This window comes from Anguilla anguilla, chromosome 13, assembly GCF_013347855.1.
Source record: "Anguilla anguilla isolate fAngAng1 chromosome 13, fAngAng1.pri, whole genome shotgun sequence".
NCBI lineage: Eukaryota > Metazoa > Chordata > Actinopteri > Anguilliformes > Anguillidae > Anguilla > Anguilla anguilla.
Genome location: NC_049213.1, coordinates 38,452,166 through 38,472,477, shown reverse-complemented (window position 1 = coordinate 38,472,477; position 20,312 = coordinate 38,452,166). Strand labels below are relative to the sequence as shown.

Here is a 20,312-nt window from a genome sequence, read left to right as displayed (position 1 = left end):
GTAATGTAAAACCGCGATAGACTCCTTTCATGAGCTCAATGCACAGTATTGCACAACACACGATCCACCAAAAATAAATTTCACTGTGTGTGCTATTTAGCGGATGCAACGTCAGTCCAGGTGAATTCTGTACCACCACAAACGTAAATGGGCCGCATTTATATAGTGCTTTTATCCAAAGCGCTTTACAATTGGTGCCTCTCATTCACCAGAGCAACTAGGGGTTAGGTGTCTTGCTCAGAGACACTTCGACACGCCCAGGGCGGAGACTGAACCGGCAACCCTCCGACTGCCAGACAACCGCTCTTGCCTCCTGAGCTACGTCGCCCCCACTCCCTGCATATCAGAGAGTGAAAATATAAATGAGGGTTTCCTTTGTCCGCACACACCCGGTCAAGCAGTTGCATTTCAATTCAGTCAATTCAGAAAATGCATTAAATTAAAATTGAATTCACAAATTGATTTTCCGATTAATTGAATTTCAGTTTATGCCCTGAATGTGTGTGTGTGTGTGTGTGTGTGTGCATTGTGCATACATGCATACATACTGTAGGAGACAACATAAATATCCACAGAAACCATGAGACTTCAAATTCAAAAACATTACGCGAATAAAGTGCAATGCAAACCATGCTTTTCACAGCAAAAGTGTTTATACATGATATTTTTCCTGTTAAACACTTTGAGCTGCAGTCTGTATGAAAGGTGCTATACAAATAAAGTTATTATTATTATTATTATTATTATTATTATAACATCAATATATGACAAATAGCCTACATATGTTTGTTCCTTCAAAAGTTTTTCTGCTGCTCAGGTCAACTCCTTTCAGTTCATTTCACTTTCAACAGTAGAGCTTCTCCCATTCCAGCCGTTTACAATTCAGCACGTTGTTATTTCTGTTCTGACTGAGTAAAGCTCTTCAGTTCATATACCGAGAGAATCCATTTTTTTCTTGGAATTCACATAAACTCTTGGGTTTCAGTTCAACCCGACCGCACCTATCAGTGACACACCCACTCCACCCACTATTAACACTGGCGGTTTCCTTTATTGTGGCCCAGTTTCTTTAACAATGTTCAGGAAGCAATCATCACAGATTATTCTTTGGTTCTTTAGAAGGACGAACTTCCCACTGTTTATTCAAAATATCTATCTGAGCCAGTGTAAATGAACGTGATTTACGAAGTCATAAAATAACCCATATTCCCACCCATCACATGATCGCTAATGAGATTATTACAGACAAGAAACAAGACCGAAAAACAGAAGTCTTGAAGTTTAAATAAATAAATAAATAAATAAATAAAGTATGCTGAAGTTCTACAGTATGTGGGTCAACAGTGGTTAAGGAACTGGGTTTACAATTCTAAAGTTCTTGGTTAAATTCCTAGATGGATCCCTCTCATTATTCCTATATAATGAGCAGAGTATTTAATGTAATGTAAAAGACCATAAGCTTCTTTTCAGTGTCTACTAAAATCAAACCGTTACTAGAATACATGATCGCTGCTTATTAAACATAAAGATCACGCCTGCATTGTCAGTTAATCCTGTCCAGTCATTTCAATAATCATTGCATAGTGACGAAGGCGCAGTTAATTTTGCCTTGGAAACACAGGAGAGCTGGGACCAATTGCTTCAACCTTGAGGGAACTAGATAGCGCATTTTGGTCAGAAAAGGGGGGTGATTTGAACAGATCCATTCAGTTAATTGAATTATTATTTCCTCGAGAGAATTGTCGATTTGTTTAATCCAACTAATGTGCACGGCAAAGGTCCGTGCAGATAACAACCGTTTGTAAACTATTTGACTTAATGAATAGTTGCATTCATTTTAGGTTCATGTTAGATATTGATCATTAGCGATCATCACTATTGCATTTTTATTGGGTCAAAGTGCATTTATAAACGCACGTGCAGGACGCGCTTATTAGAGAGTTTTAGAAAAGATCGACGGGGTCGGTCTACCGCTAGAGACCCTTGTCACGGAATTGAGAATCTCAGTAGCAAACAATCTCAACGTGATATATGTATTATATTTTAGAGTTCAAAACAATTGTTTGGTAATGTGTGCGTTTTTTTTTTTAAACAACACAACTAGGAACACATTGGGACGTTTACAGGGGTCCACAAGCGGCTGAACCAATGTTTTCAATGGAGGCATCTGATGGCCTACTCCAGAGACAAACTAAGATAAGTCAAAGGCCGCCTGGTGCACGTTTAGAATAAATATAAAAACACAAACTTTTGCAGAACTACAGCTTTCTTTATGTGCAACCAAACCCTCTTCAGACTCCATCCCTGATCTCAGAACATTGCTCACAAATTGAAGCAGTAATCGATGCATCGTTGACCAATAACCAGAGCTTTTTTTTTTTTTTTTTTTTTTAAAAACATCCTTGGACGCCGAACTAGATGGTTAACGAAGAGGGTAATTTGGGGGATCGGATTTGCCCTTTAATGCTAGTTTGGTTGTTTGCTACCTGAAATTTAGGCCCCATCGGGGAAAAATAAAGTGTATTTTGTGATGCCAGGTAATTCCATTCAAACGATACACCTACATATAGTAGGCCTAGTATATGCTATTGTTTATTTAGGTATGTATAAGCCTAGCAGTTTAGCATTAGTTTGGTGGTCTTCTGTAAAGGGCCAGATGCTTGTACGAATATAGGGAAACATGAGCATCACTGCTGTGGAATAAAAATTATTGCCTGTTTAGTTTCTGTGAAGCATATAGGCCTACTGCTGACATTTTTGTTGTTACTTCACTCGGCATCTTTTTTTAAAATAGCCTATATAAATGGTTTAGAACGAAGACACGTGCAACATTTTTATAATGGATATAACGAACAGTGTTCTTTGTACTTTTTTTTGTTTGTTTTTAAACCGCTTATCGTCTTTCAGCAGCGAACCAAATCAACTTTTTATGCGGTACTCGTTTTTCTGGCTAAGGCCCAGTTTATTTGATCCGCTAATGGCCTTTTCACAAGGATGTGTTTGTACATGACTGTTCGGAACAGGTTTTCCCGATGTCAGCCCAACCCTAGAACGTGATGGAAAAACTCAACAAAAAGAAAGGAAAGAACGGGGAAGGCTGATTGGAATGCACATTCATTTCTGTAGTGTATTTTTTATTTATTATTCCGGGTTGTTTATTTAGATTTTCTGTGCACGGTTTGCAAATACAAAATGGTATAATTGTACACTATTTGAACTGTAACAAAATGGCATTTTTAATTATGAGTTTGATAATTCGCAATTAATTCACACGTGCCTGTGATGTGTTCTGTGCGTTCTATGGTGGTGTGCATCAAAACGATCAAAACAGTGGGGACCAAACGGTGCTTTCGTTAAAAAGCGGTACATTTGGTATTTAATCAGGTTTTTTTTTAAACGACTTAATTTAACCATTGTACCAAAGTAGGCTAGGGATGAGAGCCTACTTCTGCAAACATGTCATCATGGATCAGGGCGTTCATTTTAAAAACAAAATAATTCTTTTGTAGTCTAACATGGTCTTGACACGCCGAAAGGGCATTTTGTGTAATTATACGCTTATTTAGTGCAGGTATTTCCGGTTCTTACACCTGTCAGTGAATGAAAGCCATGCCAAGTTGTGTCCACTAGAGGGCGCACGGCTGTTAGTTTCCTGCCTTCCAGTTTCGACTGAATTAACAGGGACGTGCACAGAATTGTGATCTTCACGCAAAGAATTTCCTTAAAGTTTGTGGAAACTATGGATTAGGATTTCTTTGGATTTGTTTACATTTGTGAGCAACACTGACTATTATCAAAGTCCTTTAACTAATTTAGCAGAATTGTCCCTCCTGTATCCTAGCAGCCCTACACACAGGTATCTCTCCTGTATCCTAGCAACCCTTCTCACAGGTATATCTCCTGTATCCTAGCAGCCCTACGCACAGGTGTATCTCCTGCCCAAAGCTCTATCAGTTTTCCTCCGTACAGCTCTGATAACTGCTATTAATCCTTCCTTTGACAGCTTTAACATTTGGCTCTGTTGTGCATTTTATCTCCTCCTCCTCACACTGCTGCCTGATGTGTATCGTAGGTCCAAACATCTGTGTCCTACAGTGTCTCGCATGCTTTCTGAGATGCTCCGATACCCTGTGTTTGTGTGCGCGTGTGTGAAGGAAGGAAGGAAAGAAGGTAGAAAGGATGGATGGAAGGAGAGAAGGATTGTTCCAGGCGGTGATGAATCGGTTAATCCAGATGTCTTGCTGGTCTTCGATGTGTCTGCTCCATTGTTTTCAGTGCCGGCTGGAGAGAGATGTTCAGCGACCAACCCCCCCCTCCTCCCCCGCCCCTCCCCCCGTCAGTGGCTTCCTTTTATCACCAGTGCACCCCCACCCCCACCCCCCACCCCAAACAGTACTATCTCACTGCTTCCAGGACAACAACCCATTGTCTGATTGAGTGGTGCATTTATTATTGTTGTTGTTGTTGTTGTTGAACGATCATGGAAACTGACAGGTCATAATAGCTTGATGAACGGCGTTGCCATTTTCTGCTATTTTCACACTTTTAGTTAATCTTTCTCAATGGCCATACTCAGCTAAACGATTAGCAGGACTGGTTGCATATTAAAGTTTGATCGTTCGGTAGCCTTCTGTATTAGGACTGAGTATTAATTGGTTCACGATTATAATATTACGCCTTGAACTTTTGCTGCAGTTACCTGGAGACGATTCATACCGGCATCTCACAATGTATGTTTATGCTGTGATAGTGCAGTAACTGTTCTATATACAAAGACAATAAGACGATTACACTGGGCAATGAGGGGAAAAAAAGAAATCTCCTGGAAATATTAACACATCATTCAGTTTTATTTGGCTGTGTATGACATTTGAAAGTTTCTGCATGCCTGAAAAATTTGGAGAAGGAACAGAAATAATAAATATAGTTATTGAAGGGGGTGCGATGATGGGCATGTCTAAAGTTAAGGAATGGACAGGGATACAGTAGCTCTACTGAGCTGCAGTTAAAACAGAAGGGGGGTTATGGAAATGTGTGGTGTACATTATCTGTAAGGCTGTTTCGATAAGAGCAGTGGCCTCCGGACAAGCTCAGTGATGCAGAACAGCAGTCCTGTGTTAAACTTAAGATTAATTGTCCACGAAATGACGTTCGCTTTACATACTGCTATTGCTCTCCTGTTGAACAGACCGCCCATTAGTGGTAACATGGGGAGTGTCAATTTTTTAATTATTTTTATTAAAATGCTCACAGTATGTAATACCAGCACGGTAGTTATGAAAAGTATTAGATATGGAATTGAGCGGATGGTAAAATATGGTCGAAGTTTTTTTTGTTTTTTTCTTTTTTTTCCCCCCCCTCCCTCATAGGAGGAGACTGTATCCCCTTTGACCTCAAAAGACTAACATTCTCTCATTGGTTGGTTTGGTTCACCATCCGCTACAGTGAGTCTGAGCTCTTGCACCTTGTGTGCTGGTGTGACGTCATGTTCCGCAGAGGAATGCTGGGAGTGAGTGAAGGATGCTGGGAGCAGTAAAATCCACGCGGGCCAGGCGTCCGTCGCGTTCTGTAGGTCCGGCACCTACTGGGCGTGTGCCAACGCCCCTGCGCCCTGACCGAATCCAAATCCTTTGGGGCCGAAGTTCTTGGCATAGCATGCTATAGATGGAGAGGCATGGGGAAAGCAATGTCAGATACATGCTGTGGTTGACATTATCATGAAACATTCATCTAATTGCATTTTCATGCAGACAAAATAAGTTAACGAGCTTACAGAAATTGGCTTTGGGGAAAGTATTACCAAGCAAACGGTCATATTAGGCAGATTTTCAAATGCTTGGGAAATCCAATCAAACTCTGTCTTGGGGTTTATACAGAAACCCCTGTGTTTCTTTTAGACTTTGTTTATATATTTAAAAAAAAAAAAAAAAAAAAATTACAGCAGTGTATAGAGCACACAGCAGTAGAGTTGGGTATATATGGCTTATTTTACATGCTCTACGTGTCATGTTTGTTCCTGGTCTAAAACGATGCAAGGTTCTGTGACAGGAAGAGGAAGTGGGGTGTGTGGCGGCACTGTGGGAGACCAAGAGGAAGTGGGGTATGTGGCAGACAGAAAGAGGAAATGGCGTGTGTGGCGGCGCTGTGGGAGACAGAAAGAGGAAGTGGCATGTGTGGCGGTGCTGTGGGAGACAGAAAGAGGAAGTGGGGTGTGTGGCGGCTCTGTGACAGACCTTTGCAGTAGATTTCTCCGTCTCTGTCGGCCAGCGTGGTGGACTCCAGGCCCTTCCCGCAGTTGGCGCAGCGGAAACAGGCCTTGTGCCAGGACTGCGGGTAGAAGCAGTGACATCATCAGAGTGGGGGAGCAGGGCGGGGGGGGCGTGGGGTTTCATAAATTGCTAATCGGCTGCATACGTATGTTTAAGGACTCGATGGTCAGCGTTTTGTAACTTGTACCTAGTTCCCAAACTAGTGTCTTTTTGGCAGTGCGGTATATTGGGTAGGGACCTGGGCTTGTAGCTCAAAGGTTGCGGGTTTGATGCCCAGCTGGGGTGCTGCTATTGTACCCCAGTGAAAAGTGAGTTGCTTCAGTAAAATGTCCAGCTGTGTGAATGGTTTGTCAGTAAAATGTCCGGGTGTGTGAATGGTTTGTCTGTAAAATATAGGCTGTGTGAGAGCATGTGCTGAATGCTGAAATGCAGCATAACTGAACACTGCACTGCCACCCGCATACAGCCCTACTGCATGACTAGCGGTAGCGGGCCTGTTGCTATGGCAACGCCCAGTGTAGCTCGCCACGCCTCTCTCACTTACGTTTCCGCCCCCCACCACCTTCTCGGCGGCGTAGACGACTTTCCCGCAGCGGGGGCACACGTCGGAGCCTTGGGGCGCGAACTTGGAGGCGTTGGGGTTGGGGTTGTTGGTGGGACGGTGTGCGGCCGGCCTGGGGAGGAGAGGGAAAAGAATGAGAAATGGTCCTGTGAAGTCTAGAGCAGTGGCTCCCAAACCTGTTCCTGGAGATCTACCTTTCAGCCATACCGTCCTGACGTCCGGTAGGTTTTCACTCCAGCCCTAACAAAGCCCACCTCATTCAACAGCTGGAGATATTTTTGAGTAGAATCAGGTGTGCCAATTTAGGATTGAAATGAAACCCTACAGGATGGCAGATCTCAAGGAAGCAGGTTGGAAGCCATTGACCTCTAGAAGCTACATGCCGTGTCGGGAGATGGAGCAAAAAACATTTACCAAAAAAAAAAAAAGAAGGAATTGAGGGAATTACTCGTCATGTTTGATTCCGAGCGATTCGCCCTTGTCCATGCTGAGGGTGCCGGCTCCTCCCCCGAACCCGTAGCCTTTTGGCCCATACTTCTTGCCGTAGCAGGACTTGCAGAAGATCTCATCCATGTGCACTGCCACGGTGGTGCTGTCCAGGTTCTTCTTGCAAACCACTGAAAGCCAACAGAGCCGCTGTGTGTTTATCGGAGTGAGTTTATCGGAGAACAGCTTTTACCAGCGGCAGATATCACAGTGTCTGTAAGTTACAGTACCTCCCTGGAGCTGCAGTTTAGAGACTCTGGCCAAAAGGATCCATCAAAATGCTGTTCTCAAAGTTTAATTTTTTTATCTTATCTACATCTTAGATTAATCGAAATAAGATGTGCTGTACTCGTGGGTGGCTGCTCCTTGACTTTCCTGTCCAATTCATCCCAGACTAGCTTGATTATGCTTCACTTGTTGGAAAATGGAAATAATTTGTTCATCTGTTTATTTTGCCAAATATGCTGTTTTTATTAACTCCAAAATTAGAGTTCACTATCATACTATGTGAAGTAAAAGATTCTTTAACTGATTTCACTTTGTACCTTATGCCATTTTAGGATATTTACAGAAGTTGAACACCTTGAAATTAATTTAGAACAGTAAGTAAACCAGAGTAAAGTGTACTAAAGCTTTTGACCTGTAGTGTCTTCCTTTATATGATGTTTCTGAAAGAAAGCAGCTGGATTTGCTATTTGAGAACATAAGGCAGTTGGACCTATCAGATATTTATAAACAGGCTGTACCAGGTCCGTTTGCTTGGCACGTCCAGATGTAACTTTTTCCTCAGGCTTGCTCATGGAAATACTCAGTGACTCTCTTTTAAAAAAAAAAAAAGCTGAGCGCAGATATTTCAGTATCCCATTAGCCATGTCTCGAGGTGACCTTAAAATATGAATCGGTTTGATTAATGCCGTTCCCTTGGTTTCTGTTTCCGCTCAGTGTCCAGATAATTTCTTCCCGACACAGAGTACCTCCTACGCGGATGGTAATGGATCGCGTTTGTACGTTTTTACGTTGCGGAGAACCTTAATGTGAGAGGGCAGGATCTGTGTCTCCAGCAATGCTCACTTCAGTGGTGCGCAGTAGCCAGACATAACCAGCTCACTGCCCAGGATGGGGAAGGCAGGGGATTAATGAGCCAGGTGAACTGAAGTATGTTTAGATGCCTGGATTAAGAGAGCCAGGTTGGGAATTCCGGATGGATATCGGGGAAACCCCACCCCCACGCTTTCATCCTTTGTGTTTAGTGCTGTGGGATATTTAATAACCTGTAAACAGTTAAAAAAATAAAAATAAAAAATACAGACAGCAGTCAAATTATAACACTTCCTGCTCATCCATAGTGGAAGCACACTTACTGCAGAGGAAGCAGGACTTGTGGAAACTCTTCCCCTCACACTGGACTTCCTCGGCGAAGTACACCGTCTTCTGGCAGCACCCACACTTGTTTCCTCCTCCAAACGGCATCCTGTGGAGACAAGGGCCGAAACTGCCAATCACCAAGCTCCAATCGCCAAGGGCCAATCGCCAAGGGCCACTCGCCAAGCTCCAATCGCCAAGGGCCAATCACCAAGCTCCAATTACAAAGCGCCAATCACCAATCACCAAGCGCCAATCACCAAGCTCCAATCACCAAACTCCAATCACTGAGCACCAGAATAAGGTCTGTCACACCGATTCCCCATCAGATTTTATTTGTAATTTTTCAGGAAGGGTGCCTTTTACAGCTTCCAGGGGTTCCTCTCTGAAACATGCAAACCCTGGGAAAGGGCTTTATTGGCCAACAGAGTACCATGCCAACAACCTCAAGATGACATTACATTACATTACAGGCATTTAGCAGACGCTCTTATCCAGAGTGACTTACACAACTTTTACATAGCATTTTTACATTGTATCCATTTATACAGCTGGATATATACTGAAGCAATTTCGGTTAAGTACCTTGCTCAAGGGTACAACGGCAGTGTCCTACCCGGGAATCGAACCTGCAACCTTTTTTGGTTACAAGCCCAGTTCCTTACCCACTGTGCTACACTTTTAGAAGGGCATCTTACGAATACTTTCCTTTTGGGTGGGGAAAAAATCTTCCTTGTGTGTAATTTCCTGAAATGTTGTTTTTAATTTTTATTTTATTTAATAGCCTGATAACTGATTTAAATTTGCCTACAGTTTAAATAAGGATAAAAGTAAGTTCTGGGTAAAGCCAGTTTTCTTACAGACAATGCTCCAACTTTTGCTGTCCTCTAATTTCCAGAATCAAGGGCACGTTGAAAGTTGAATTAGGCGGTGTTCTGTCTGTGTTCAGCTGTGGCTGTTCCTGATGGCTGTACGGCTGTCACTGATGCCCCTAGTGGTGCTCGGTTGGTACTGCAGTGCAGCTCAATATCCACTACACTAGCGCCTCCCAGCTGTACTCCCTCTCCTCGTCCCACTGCACCGTCTCTTTAGGGAGGTAGGCTATATCAAACACCCCTGATATGCCCTTATATGGAGGTTATAGCCATTGCCTTGCCAAAGGGAGCCTGCTATCCTCCCACACAGTAAAACTTGAAGTTCTGTGAGAACCGAAGGAAATGTGCTCTATTTACAAACATCTTCATAAACGTACGTTGTGTGTATATATACAGAAAGGATATGATTTGTATCCACTGCCTATAGAATGCAGTTGTAACCTGGCTCAGTTCTTTAGTAAAGTGGCTACTCTTTAAACCATATTTCCATTAGCATCGATCGTTTATTAACGGCTATTTTTCTGTCCGTCACAGACGCCAGTGGCTGTAAAAGAACATTTCAGCTGAGTGAAGTGAAAACGCGGGCCTTCAGGGAACTATTTCCAGATCTCACGTGGGATGCACTATTGGAGTATGGAGTATCTATAAGCTGTGAAACTCTCGAGAATGATATTAGACAGTTAGCCACTTTCCTTCGAATGTTTGAATGTGATGAAGGCTGTTGCTTTAGTGCGTTTCCTCTGTGTGTTCAGGAAACTGCCCTCCCGCTTTGGTCTGGCGTGATGACTGTCTGTCCTTAAAGGCCCTGCGCAGATACTGCTGAGCCCTGTGGAAAACTGCTATAAAAGGGAAGGTATTTTCATCTCCCTGCACGAAAGAATGAATCAAACGTTGTATTCTGCAGTCTGGGACTCCTCACAGCGGCAATAAAGCTGCATTTTTATCATTTGATTGATTGGTACGGTAGTCAGATGGATTCATTTATGCGCTGCTTAGAACAAAATGGCTTTTGTTTTGTCGTCGAGACCATTAGAGAACTCCTGAGCCGAGTGACGACGCCGATTGCTAGTAAGGAGCGTTTCTGTGCGGAAGTTGAATTTTGAGCTTTAACTTTCGAGCCGAGCTGCTTGTTTTCATCTTTTACAGTCATCTGTGCCCCCCATTCTGCCAACAATACTTGATCCTGAGCACGGCCCGTCGTCAGACTCTCTCACACACAAAGGCTCTGTGTCTCTGGGAGGCTGTTGTGTCTGTTGCTGAGGCTGAGAGGGGCACCAATATTTACAAAATTCAAGACTGTGTCCGTTCAGCTCATTGTAACCTGTCAAAATGCTTTGTTAAGCGTTAAATCCTCTCCTCTTGCCATTCACATACATTTATATGTAATCACTGTGGAAGCTCAGTGTTCATGTGGTGAATTCTGAATTTAAAATAAGTGCACTTGTTGTCTTAATACCTTGTGGTGATGATCATAGACTGAATTATGTTTGAATTCACACCTACACAACACATCTGTAGTATTGGAGTTAAAATAGTTGTTTTTCAACTTTTTTTAAATTCATTTTTATGATTACAAATATTAGTACAATTATTTTAGTACTGTGAACTACATGTGTGCAGCTGCAGTTAGCTGTCATTCACAGGTGTGTGAAAGTGAGGGATTATGGGTAATTTTGCCCTCTTACCTGTCTGAGGCTGTGGTCTTTGGTGTTCTGTGAGCTTGGTCTCAGTTGAGTGCAGATGTGATGGAGAATGACAGCACACAGCTACTGCAGATCTGTTTAATACCGAGATACAGGGAGGGAGGGAGGGGTTGATAGAGGGAGAGGGAGGGAGGCAGAGAGGAAAAGAGAGGGAGATGGGTGTGAGGGAGTGGCTTTGAACATCACATCAAAATAACTTTCCTTTTTTGTCAACAGACTTTTTTTTCATATTTCTGAGTCTCTGAGTCCAACACCGATTGGATTTAGAGGGTTGGAGAGAGTGTGTGTGTGTGTGTGAATCTGACACAGGTTGGGTTTAGGAGGAGGCTGGTGGAGTGTGTGTGTTTGTATGTGTGTGTGTGTGTGTGTGTGTGCGGAGCCAGACTTCTCCATAACCAAGTGAAGAAAAGCATTTCCAGCTGTCAGCTGCAGTAACGTGTCACTGTTCAGCACCTGCTTCCCGTCGCAAACATCCCCTTAGAGGGAAAGGCTGTAGTTCCAGCTCTTTTCCTCCAAAATTATTTAAAGGACAAAACACCCAGTTTTACGACCGGGTCAGTACAGCCAGGCGTAAAGCAGGCACTGAATACACACTGCGAAGGTGTGTATGGAGTTAGTGACATCATTGTGCAGGCAAATCATGGACTTTGCAGAAAGATAACCTGGCAGTGGTTATAAAAGGTCTCTTGCTCCTGATTGGTCATTTTCTACCTGTACATCTGATGGCTGTCCAATGGCATGGCATCTGCGCAGACCTGCTGAGCCTCAAATGAGATTACCTTCTGCGCCCGTATGTTCGCAATGAGGCGTTTCACAGGGCAGTTACTGCTAAATGAAGCGTATCAGAGACGCTGCTGAACCCCCCCACACACACACACACACCCCCTCCCTCTAGTCACCACTGAGGACTTGAATGGCTCCAGATCAGACGCATCAGTTTCCACCCCCTGTAGTTCCGTCCCTGTGCTGTGGAATGGCTTACTTTTACTGCCCGTCCCCATAACCATTTTGGTCATTAAATAATCTTTCTCTAAAATAGTAATTGTACCCCGTTGTGGGTAAGGCATGAAAACGTGATTCGGGAGCAGTAAAAACATTTGCCCGTGTCTCTTGAACCTTGACTAGCTCGAGAAACAGAAGATCAAACAACATCGTCTTGCCCAAAATGGCTGAACCGCTGATTTCATAGCCATTATCATCGTATTTGCACAGATGTTATTTAAATGACCGATCGTAAAACGACTGGTCCGGTTACTTCAGCTGTGAGAACGGATGCTCTTTTGCAGTGAACCTACCCTGGATTAAATAAAGGTTAAATTAAAAAAATAAATACATTCAACTGCTGTGATGTTTTTTCTGAGAATCTTCCCAAAAACTTTTCTCAAAAACATGAGTGATTTTAACTGAATATTCTACAGGGGCAGTGCCTGCTGGGTAATAAATTTTTTAAGGGGAAAAATCCCACTGTTCGCTGTAATACAGATGTAGTACACGTCTCGTCATTCTCTTACTCCATACGCCTGTGACGTGATCAAAAAAGTACACGTTGAAGTAGTTTCTTCTGGTTGCCTCTAAAAGAAGAAAACCAGAAGAAGAAGAAAAAAAGAAGACATTAGTTTAACTAAGAATACAACAACAGTGAATGTTTCCACTCTTCCTCTCCCAGGATAGCGTTTTGGTCGGAATCACTGCCTCTGATCCATAAGGCTGTAAATTCTGTTGGAATGCTGCCTTGGTGTGTTGAGCCTTGGGGACGGCTTCTCTTCCTTACAAGGTGTTTGTTATGATGAGCTGCGTCTGTGTTTCCACAAAGGATTACTCGCCCTCTCTCCTGGGAAGCATCGTTCAACCGACCCGGGACCGATCATAGTTTACATGCGTGGACCACGGAAAGCAGATAGGATGGGCGTCTGATGATGTCATAGAACTACTCCGTGTGTTCTGACTTAGTGTAGTTTTTTTGAAAGTAGACCTAAGATAAGTAGCCTATGTGTTGGCCTTTAGCCTTTCCAAATGAAAATGTCAGTTGTGTGCTGTTGGTGATGCGGAGAACATCAACAAACGTACAGTCTTCCGTACTATTTGCATGGTAGCTCTTGGCCTTAGAGAGCTGCTTGTGTTTGTGGTGTTACCTGGAACACTATGCCACTCAACATTATCCTCCACCTAAGAGCTGAGTTGAGCGTAGCTACAGCATAAAGTAAATTCATTATATGGCCGGAATACACAGGTGATTCCTGAGCACATGTCCGTCTCCTTTAATGGGTGCCTCTGTCTGTAGATTTGATGGCACTTGGTGCTGGTGGCTGCAGAAGCACCACATCAGTAGTCCCCAGGTCTGTAAATGTGGGAGGAATAAATGAGGTTAAATATGCTTCAGTATCTCAGTTACTAAGCATCATCTCACTCACACATACCCTGTGGGAAGGGCTCAGAGCACCAGCCCCCTACCCCCCTTTGGGCACTCCCCATTATGGGCCTCCTCCATTTTTGTCCGCCTCTCGTTTTCGGAGAGGGCTGGCTCTGCTGCAGGGGTGTAGTCTGGGGGGGAGGAGGGGTGGCTTGTTCCTCTCTGGTTTTCCCCTGTTAGCTGCAAAACATACCAAGTCTAAAATTCAGGTTGTGCACTGCACTGTAGCGTGGAGTTTTATAAATTGTATATTGTTTACCAAAAAAAGCGATAGCATAACAGTTGTCATTGGTCATACCCTTAAAGACAAAACTCAGCCACAGTGCAGAATCTTTAACTATACTGCCTTTAGGCCAGAGGTTCATAGTCCCACTGATGAGATTAGCTTGATTGGGATGGCAGTGTAGTATAATCGGTAAGGCACTTGTCTTGTAACCTAAAGGTCACAGGTTCAATTCCCAGATTGGACACTGTTGTTGTAACCTTGAGCAAGATACTTAACTTGCATTGCTTCATGATATATATCCAACTGTATAAATGGATGCAATGTAAATGCTATGTAAATAATAAAAAATAGTTGTGTAAGTCGTTATGGATAACAGAGCCTGCTAAATGCCTGTAATGTAATGATATTAATGATCTTTCATCCCTCTGTCACTATAGCTGCTTCAGTGCATCCAGTGAAACCACAAATATTGGAGTAACGCTGAGAATCATGAGGTGATTTACTGTGAGCTATTTTATTGCATCAAGGTTGGTGCCATTTGTCATGGAGCCACGACAAAGTTTTACTCTCTATTGTTAACGACGCTTTTGAGCCATTTACCGTTTTGAATTATGTCCTTGTTTATTCCTGAGCTGGTGCCAAGACCTCTTGGCACCGGTGGGGTTGCAGTTAGGTAGGATGGACAGAATTATTGCTTAGCCCATAAATAATTTCTGTTGGAGATTATGCCGCCTACATTAATAAGACTGAAGACAGGATTGACAGCAGCAAGTTGCGTTGCATTTTTGATTGACGCCTCTATACTTAATATCTTCATATGACAATGACTTGGCCCTCGGTGGTGAAATATGTGGCTCTTGTTCTCGCTAAGATTCGGTGCGATTGGCTCGTTACCAACACAGTCTTATGTGAACACGCATGGCTTGAGAGGGAAATCCTGGGTTGACAGATGAGTTTATAACCAGTGTTGCGATACAAATTATCCCTGGTTGCCATGGTTAGGATTTATTGAACCGGGTAACTTGGTCTTGGCTTAACTAAGTCGAGCTTCTTTCAGGATACAGGTCCCACCTAAACAAAATGGTGGGCCCAGGAGAGGGAACACAGTGTCTGGAATTTAAGAAACTGCCGCAGCACAGAACAACCATTAGATGAGACTAAACTTTTGAAATGTACAACCGGGGGAATAATAGACAAAGTCGGCCTCTTATTCTATTTATGATATCCAGATACCCAACCTGTTTTTACCGTGAGTTACTTCGTAAGAAATATAGCGACAATTGAAATTTAAAACTCAAAGGGCCAAATGAAGCCTGAATACGCGTCTCCTGAGACGTTTTCATGAATTCCTAGAGTCCTTGAGGCCTAGCTTGTACACACTGCTGCTCTGTGGCGCTTGTTGATAAATAATGAACACCGTTTCCTCACAGCCCGTGCGCTGAGTACCAAGGACAATTCAATGCGTTACTGGGAGGAGTCGCTTGCAGTTCTAGCTCTTCACCAGAAGAGGGTGCTGTCTTAATGTCGTCATTTACGCAACGTCTTCATTTCTCGACGGTATTTATGTGTTCGCAACTGCCTCAGCGGTATGTATAGTGTTTACACATGTGCATTTTAAACAAGTCTTTTTAAACATTATTTTAGTATTTATATCCTTAATTTTTGTGAACTAGTTTTTGCTGTTATTGTCTTGTGTTTTGTAAATTTGACAGAAGCTATAAGCAGAGCTTTGGTTATTATTTGCCCAGCCTTTAAGGGAAATGTAAAATTGCACACCAGAAATAAATTGGATTAGATCTATATCCTGAAAAGTGTTCTACACGAAGTTTAGTGTTGTTATTTAAAAATAATAAGAATAATAATAAAAATTGTAGGAGAGAGCAGTGGTTTCTTCATCTTTCTAGTCTATCCAATGATCAGTGTTTACAGGAAATGTCGAAGCATGTCATCCTTTTTGCAATTGTTTAAGAATCAAGTGGAGATTTATTGCCGTCTGATCAATAGCCAATCGTAAGGAGTGTTCCGTGCCAATGGATCAGAGTCCCCAGGGACCAGCTGCCAGGATGGCTGGAATGGTTAATTAAATCATTTTCAATGACCCACTCAAGAGCTCTGAATACCCACTGCGTTTAAGGGGGTCGTGTGTACAGAGCCCCCCATCCCCCCCCCCCCCATAATTACACAGAGCTAAACAGTAAATGTGGAAGTTCGTCTTTGGATGGATGGGGAATAAACAATTGATATTTTTTCCCCTCTGTAGTGCCCTCTACTGTGGCTGCTCGCAAATAATTTTATTAATCTATAATAGACAGGAAATGCTGCAATATTGAGCGAATTTATGGTGACTGATGGCACTTATAGCACAGTGTGGGAATGGATGGGATCAGACTAAAAAGGTCCAATGTCATTATAACTGCACAGTATCAAAAAACATCTACACCAGCGCCACCCGGCCTCCTGTGTCTGAGAGACATTACTGTGGAGTGATTAGGAACCTTTAGCCTGGCTAGTCAAATGGCAACCTCTCTCTCTCTCCTCCCTTCCTCCCTTCATCCCTCCCTCCCCTCCCGCACATATAACTGGAGACATGCTATGCTGAAGTAGCTTATTTACAGCCCCTATAGAGCGGTGACACACATTCTCTTCCCTCCCCTTTCTCTCTCCGGGCTGTGAGGCTTGCTAGCCGTGTTTGCATACGAGCGATTGATCGATTGAATTTGGCCGGGAGACGAGAAGAAACGGCCGATTCTTTTTCCCCCTCTTTCTTTCTTTCTTTCCACCACCTTCCTTCTCAGAGGCGTTCCCTTGTTTACACTACAGGCACGAATTCTGTGGCAGTCGCAGAATGTTCTCTTCCCGTGTCTCTCCCTCTCTCTCTAAGTGGATGTGAGTGAGAGTCGGCCTGCGGTTGGCAGTCTGGGGTAAGTCTCTCCTTGTTCTGGCTGCATGCCGTCTGTAAGCGGTGCCAAACTCGACCTTTAAGTCTACCCGCAGGTGCCGTAGATTTTATTTAAATTTTTTTCCCCAAATCGTCTGGTCGCAGGAGAGGAGGCCAGAGGTTCTGGGGAGGATGATAGCCCAGGCCTCCGCTGTTGCTTGGTAGTGAGGGATTTTGAACTGTCGCTTTAAAAAAAAAAAAAAAAAAAAAAAAAATGTTACGTTCAGTGTTCTAGAACTCTTGCTTTCAAACTACCAGTAATGATTGTTACATCAGCATTTAGAATGTTCAGTCAGCAACAATCTAATCACGTATTTGTGATCTTACACTTTTAAAGGGTTGAAAGGGTGTCTCTCTGCTCAAGGGGGCCGTGAATGTGACTTTCCAGCCCCCTGTGACCTTGGAAGGTGCGTGTCCGTGGAAGAGGTGCCCAGTCATGTCCGAAAAGGGCCGGTGTTGGTGCAGGTTTTTTGTTTTAACCCACCTGACTGAACTTAATAACTAATCGTCGTCTTCAATAAAGACCTTGGTAAGTAGAATCAGGTGTTGTAGTGCTGGGCTAAAACATAAAACCTGGACCCACACCGGCCCTTTTCAGATAAGACTGGACACCCCACCTCTATGGAACGGGGGTTTTGGTGTCAGTGGTATGGTGCTGTTAGCTCAGTGTGTTCCTTGATGACATCATCAACAGAACAAGTGTATCCTTAAGTAAAGAGATGCCACACTGACTATCACTGTGTGTCATTACACGGTGTCCAATTTTACTTAACATATTTTGGATTGTATCATTATTTTCCTGTTCATGATGTATCCTGTGACGTTTCATTTGTTAACTTCATCTCACGCCGGGTCTCTTGAGAAAATATTAATAGTAATAATTTGACTGTGTGACCCTCAGTGTCACTTTTTCAATAATATGACTGATGTCTCCAATATCATGGAAGAAATAAATAGTGGAATTCTGAACCCTGTTTGTAGATGTGGAAGATCCATCATGTATTTTTTTTTTAACGTTATTAATGGCCAATGCCCTTTTTCCTTTTATGTTTTACGTTTGTCTGGTGTGATTAATGCCTTTGGTCAGATTTTAACGGCTGAAATGTTACTTTTAGGCTTTATTTCATTACTGCTTTTATTGTTGCTATTTATTACGTTTTATCATTGTTTTGGTAAACAACGGTAGCAAATACTGCAGCGGCTGACACCTTACTTTGTGCTTTATCTAAATCGTCATATTAAATATTTATTCCATTCTGTGCACAGAGTGTTTTTAAGCAGGTGTGTTTGCACTAGTTATTTACGCATGGAATAAAGTGAGTAGATCTGAATCGTTTACGTTTCTCATTTTAGGCATTTAGCTGATACTGTTATTTAGAGAGAATTTCAGTTAGTGCACATAGAACAGGTCTCTGTAAATCAGCTGCATCTCAAGTAGCAGTTAATGAGAGCGCAATGGTCTGGTCATAACTCACTGGCGAGAGGTAGTCCTTTGTCACTAGAATTAACATTTGGAATGGAAGGTAGAGGGTTTTTTTTGGAAGGGGGGGCGGGGGGAATCTACGGAGGAAAGAGAATAATTCTAAATTACGAAGAATAAACCCAGGACAAGTGGAAAACGGCTACTTATCCTGGAGACAGAAGTTCAGTTCTTTCACTAATTACTCTACTTTGCATTGCATGACACCACTATACTGGCATGCTGGTGTTTCCTTTGCTGAATAAATTATGCTGTAGGCTTTTATGTGCTTGTGCAGTGTTGAGTAGAAGGGTTGATGCAAAAGCCTTTTAATTCCACCAAGGAAATGCGCCCTGTCTGAGCTGTGAGTGATGGAGTCAGTGAAGAATTACTGTGTGTGATAGATCCAGTGAAAGATGTCTGTTCAGTGGAGTTAGTGAAAGATGTCTGTGTGGTAGAGTCAGTGAAAGGTGTGTGTGTGGTAGACTCAGTGAAAGATTTCTGTGTGTGGTAGAGTCAGTGAAAGATGTTTGCGTGTGGCAGAGGCAGTGAAAGATGTCTCTCGGATAAATCTCTCTTGCTAAAGATGGCCCTGTTGCAGGATGCGTGGCGGTGGGCTTGGCACTTCCTCCATTTTCTGCCGCTGAGCCGCCATTAGCGTAATGGCGGCCCGCATCTGGGTGACTCATCGTGTGGATGTTCCGTCCGCCCCTCCCCACTGGGTGGGTGGCGCCGGCTCTGCGGCTTTGTCCACGAAGCTAAAATAAGCTAAAATATATAACTCTCTGTCTCGGTACAGCAGAGCCTGAGCTCTGGGTTTGCACCCACAGCTCCACACACACAAACCTGTGCTTCAGGTTTCATGCGTGTGAAAGCTGATTGGCTGAGTTGCCAAATTTGGTGAGTTCTGGGACTTACTCCGTTTGCAGGTTGTGGGAGGCGAGTGAGATCGCGGACAGAGTTGCGACCGAGATTTTTTGAGCAGGGGGGTGGAATTCAGATATAGTTTCATTTGGCGTTTGATTGGCGTGAGAGCGTGAGTCGGAGCCTGCTGGCGTATGTTTCGCGCCCGAGTAAGAGTTGGCAGCCCTGTGATTGGTCTGATTTTTGTCTCAATGGTGCAGAGCAGTTATTCTCTTGATTGACCAGCAGGGGGAGCACAGTAGCACTGCATCACAGCACCTGCACACTATGTAGAAACTGCAGCGATTTTCTCTCTCTCTCTCTCACCCACTCTCCCTCTCTTCCTTTAAATTGTAATTACTGTGAGCAAAGAGGATCTATTTCTCCTGACTGACGGACTGACTGAGGCCGAGAGGAAGTGCGGAGAGAGCCGTAATCGATAGCCTTCCGGGGGGGGGGGGGGGGGGGGGAGGGAAGGGGGGGTAGGTCTGGAACTCGCTCACATTCTCATGGCCGTGGCAGCTGGGCTGTAACTGATGGAGACTGGAACTCAAGTGGGCTTTCTAAAAGTGAGGCCTGCTGGAATTTTGTCCCCTGTATTCTGCATGCGCCGGTTGTGCTTCTTTCCCTGATGGTCACGATTGGGCAGACAGCCTGTCACATGACCTTCCAACGCCCGTGCGCGCTTTTGCGGACCTTCTTTGAACATCCATGAGTTCCTGTTCCCTGTGAGGAATACGACTGTGCTGCAGTTTCGGGGTCTTAAAAATAGACCAGTGTTCATGTCCCTGCTTTTAGAGAGCTGTAGATTGAAACCTCTGTGCAGCTAGCCCAATGGAAGCTCTTCGAAGTATGTTTTGTGTATTGCTGTCTTCCTTTGATCTGGCCAGCCTACAAGTACTCCAGCTTCCTTAGGGTTCTTTAGGGTTCCTTTGGGTTCCCTCCGGGGTTCTCGATTGTGTTCTCTCCCCGCCTCACTTTAATGAGCCCACCGCTTCCTCACCTGGTACAGGATAAAGCAGAACTCAAGGTCAAGGCATTCGTGTGTGTGTGTGTGTGTGTGTGTGTGTGTGTGTTGCCGCACGTGTTCACAGTGTTTATCACAGAGATTCATTGCGG

At 43.6% G+C, this 20,312-nt stretch overlaps 1 protein-coding gene across 1 annotated transcript; it reads right to left on the bottom strand.

Annotated features, from left to right (window-relative positions):
* Positions 1–4,827: 4,827 nt before the first annotated feature.
* On the bottom strand, positions 4,828–11,393 carry LOC118211682 (cysteine and glycine-rich protein 1-like). Its single transcript, XM_035389091.1, has 6 exons — positions 11,240–11,393; positions 8,679–8,788; positions 7,280–7,448; positions 6,814–6,943; positions 6,234–6,327; positions 4,828–5,658 (listed from the first exon to the last, which is right to left on the bottom strand). Exons 2-6 carry the CDS (start codon positions 8,785–8,787, stop codon positions 5,582–5,584), a joined length of 579 nt encoding a protein of 192 aa, XP_035244982.1. The 5' UTR covers position 8,788; positions 11,240–11,393; the 3' UTR covers positions 4,828–5,581.
* Positions 11,394–20,312: the final 8,919 nt, after the last annotated feature.

What these genes read in the sequence shown, in the direction of transcription:
- LOC118211682 (XM_035389091.1), bottom strand. Translation starts at nt 8,787, where the DNA reads ATGCCGTTTGGAGGAGGAAACAAGTGTGGGTGCTGCCAGAAGACGGTG. An exon ending in CTCGGAATCAAACATGACGA is followed by an intron (nt 6,944 to 7,279) that starts GTAATTCCCTCA and finishes TCTCCTCCCCAG; the next exon opens with GCCGGCCGCACACCGTCCCA. An exon ending in AGGTGGTGGGGGGCGGAAAC is followed by an intron (nt 6,328 to 6,813) that starts GTAAGTGAGAGA and finishes TTCTACCCGCAG; the next exon opens with TCCTGGCACAAGGCCTGTTT.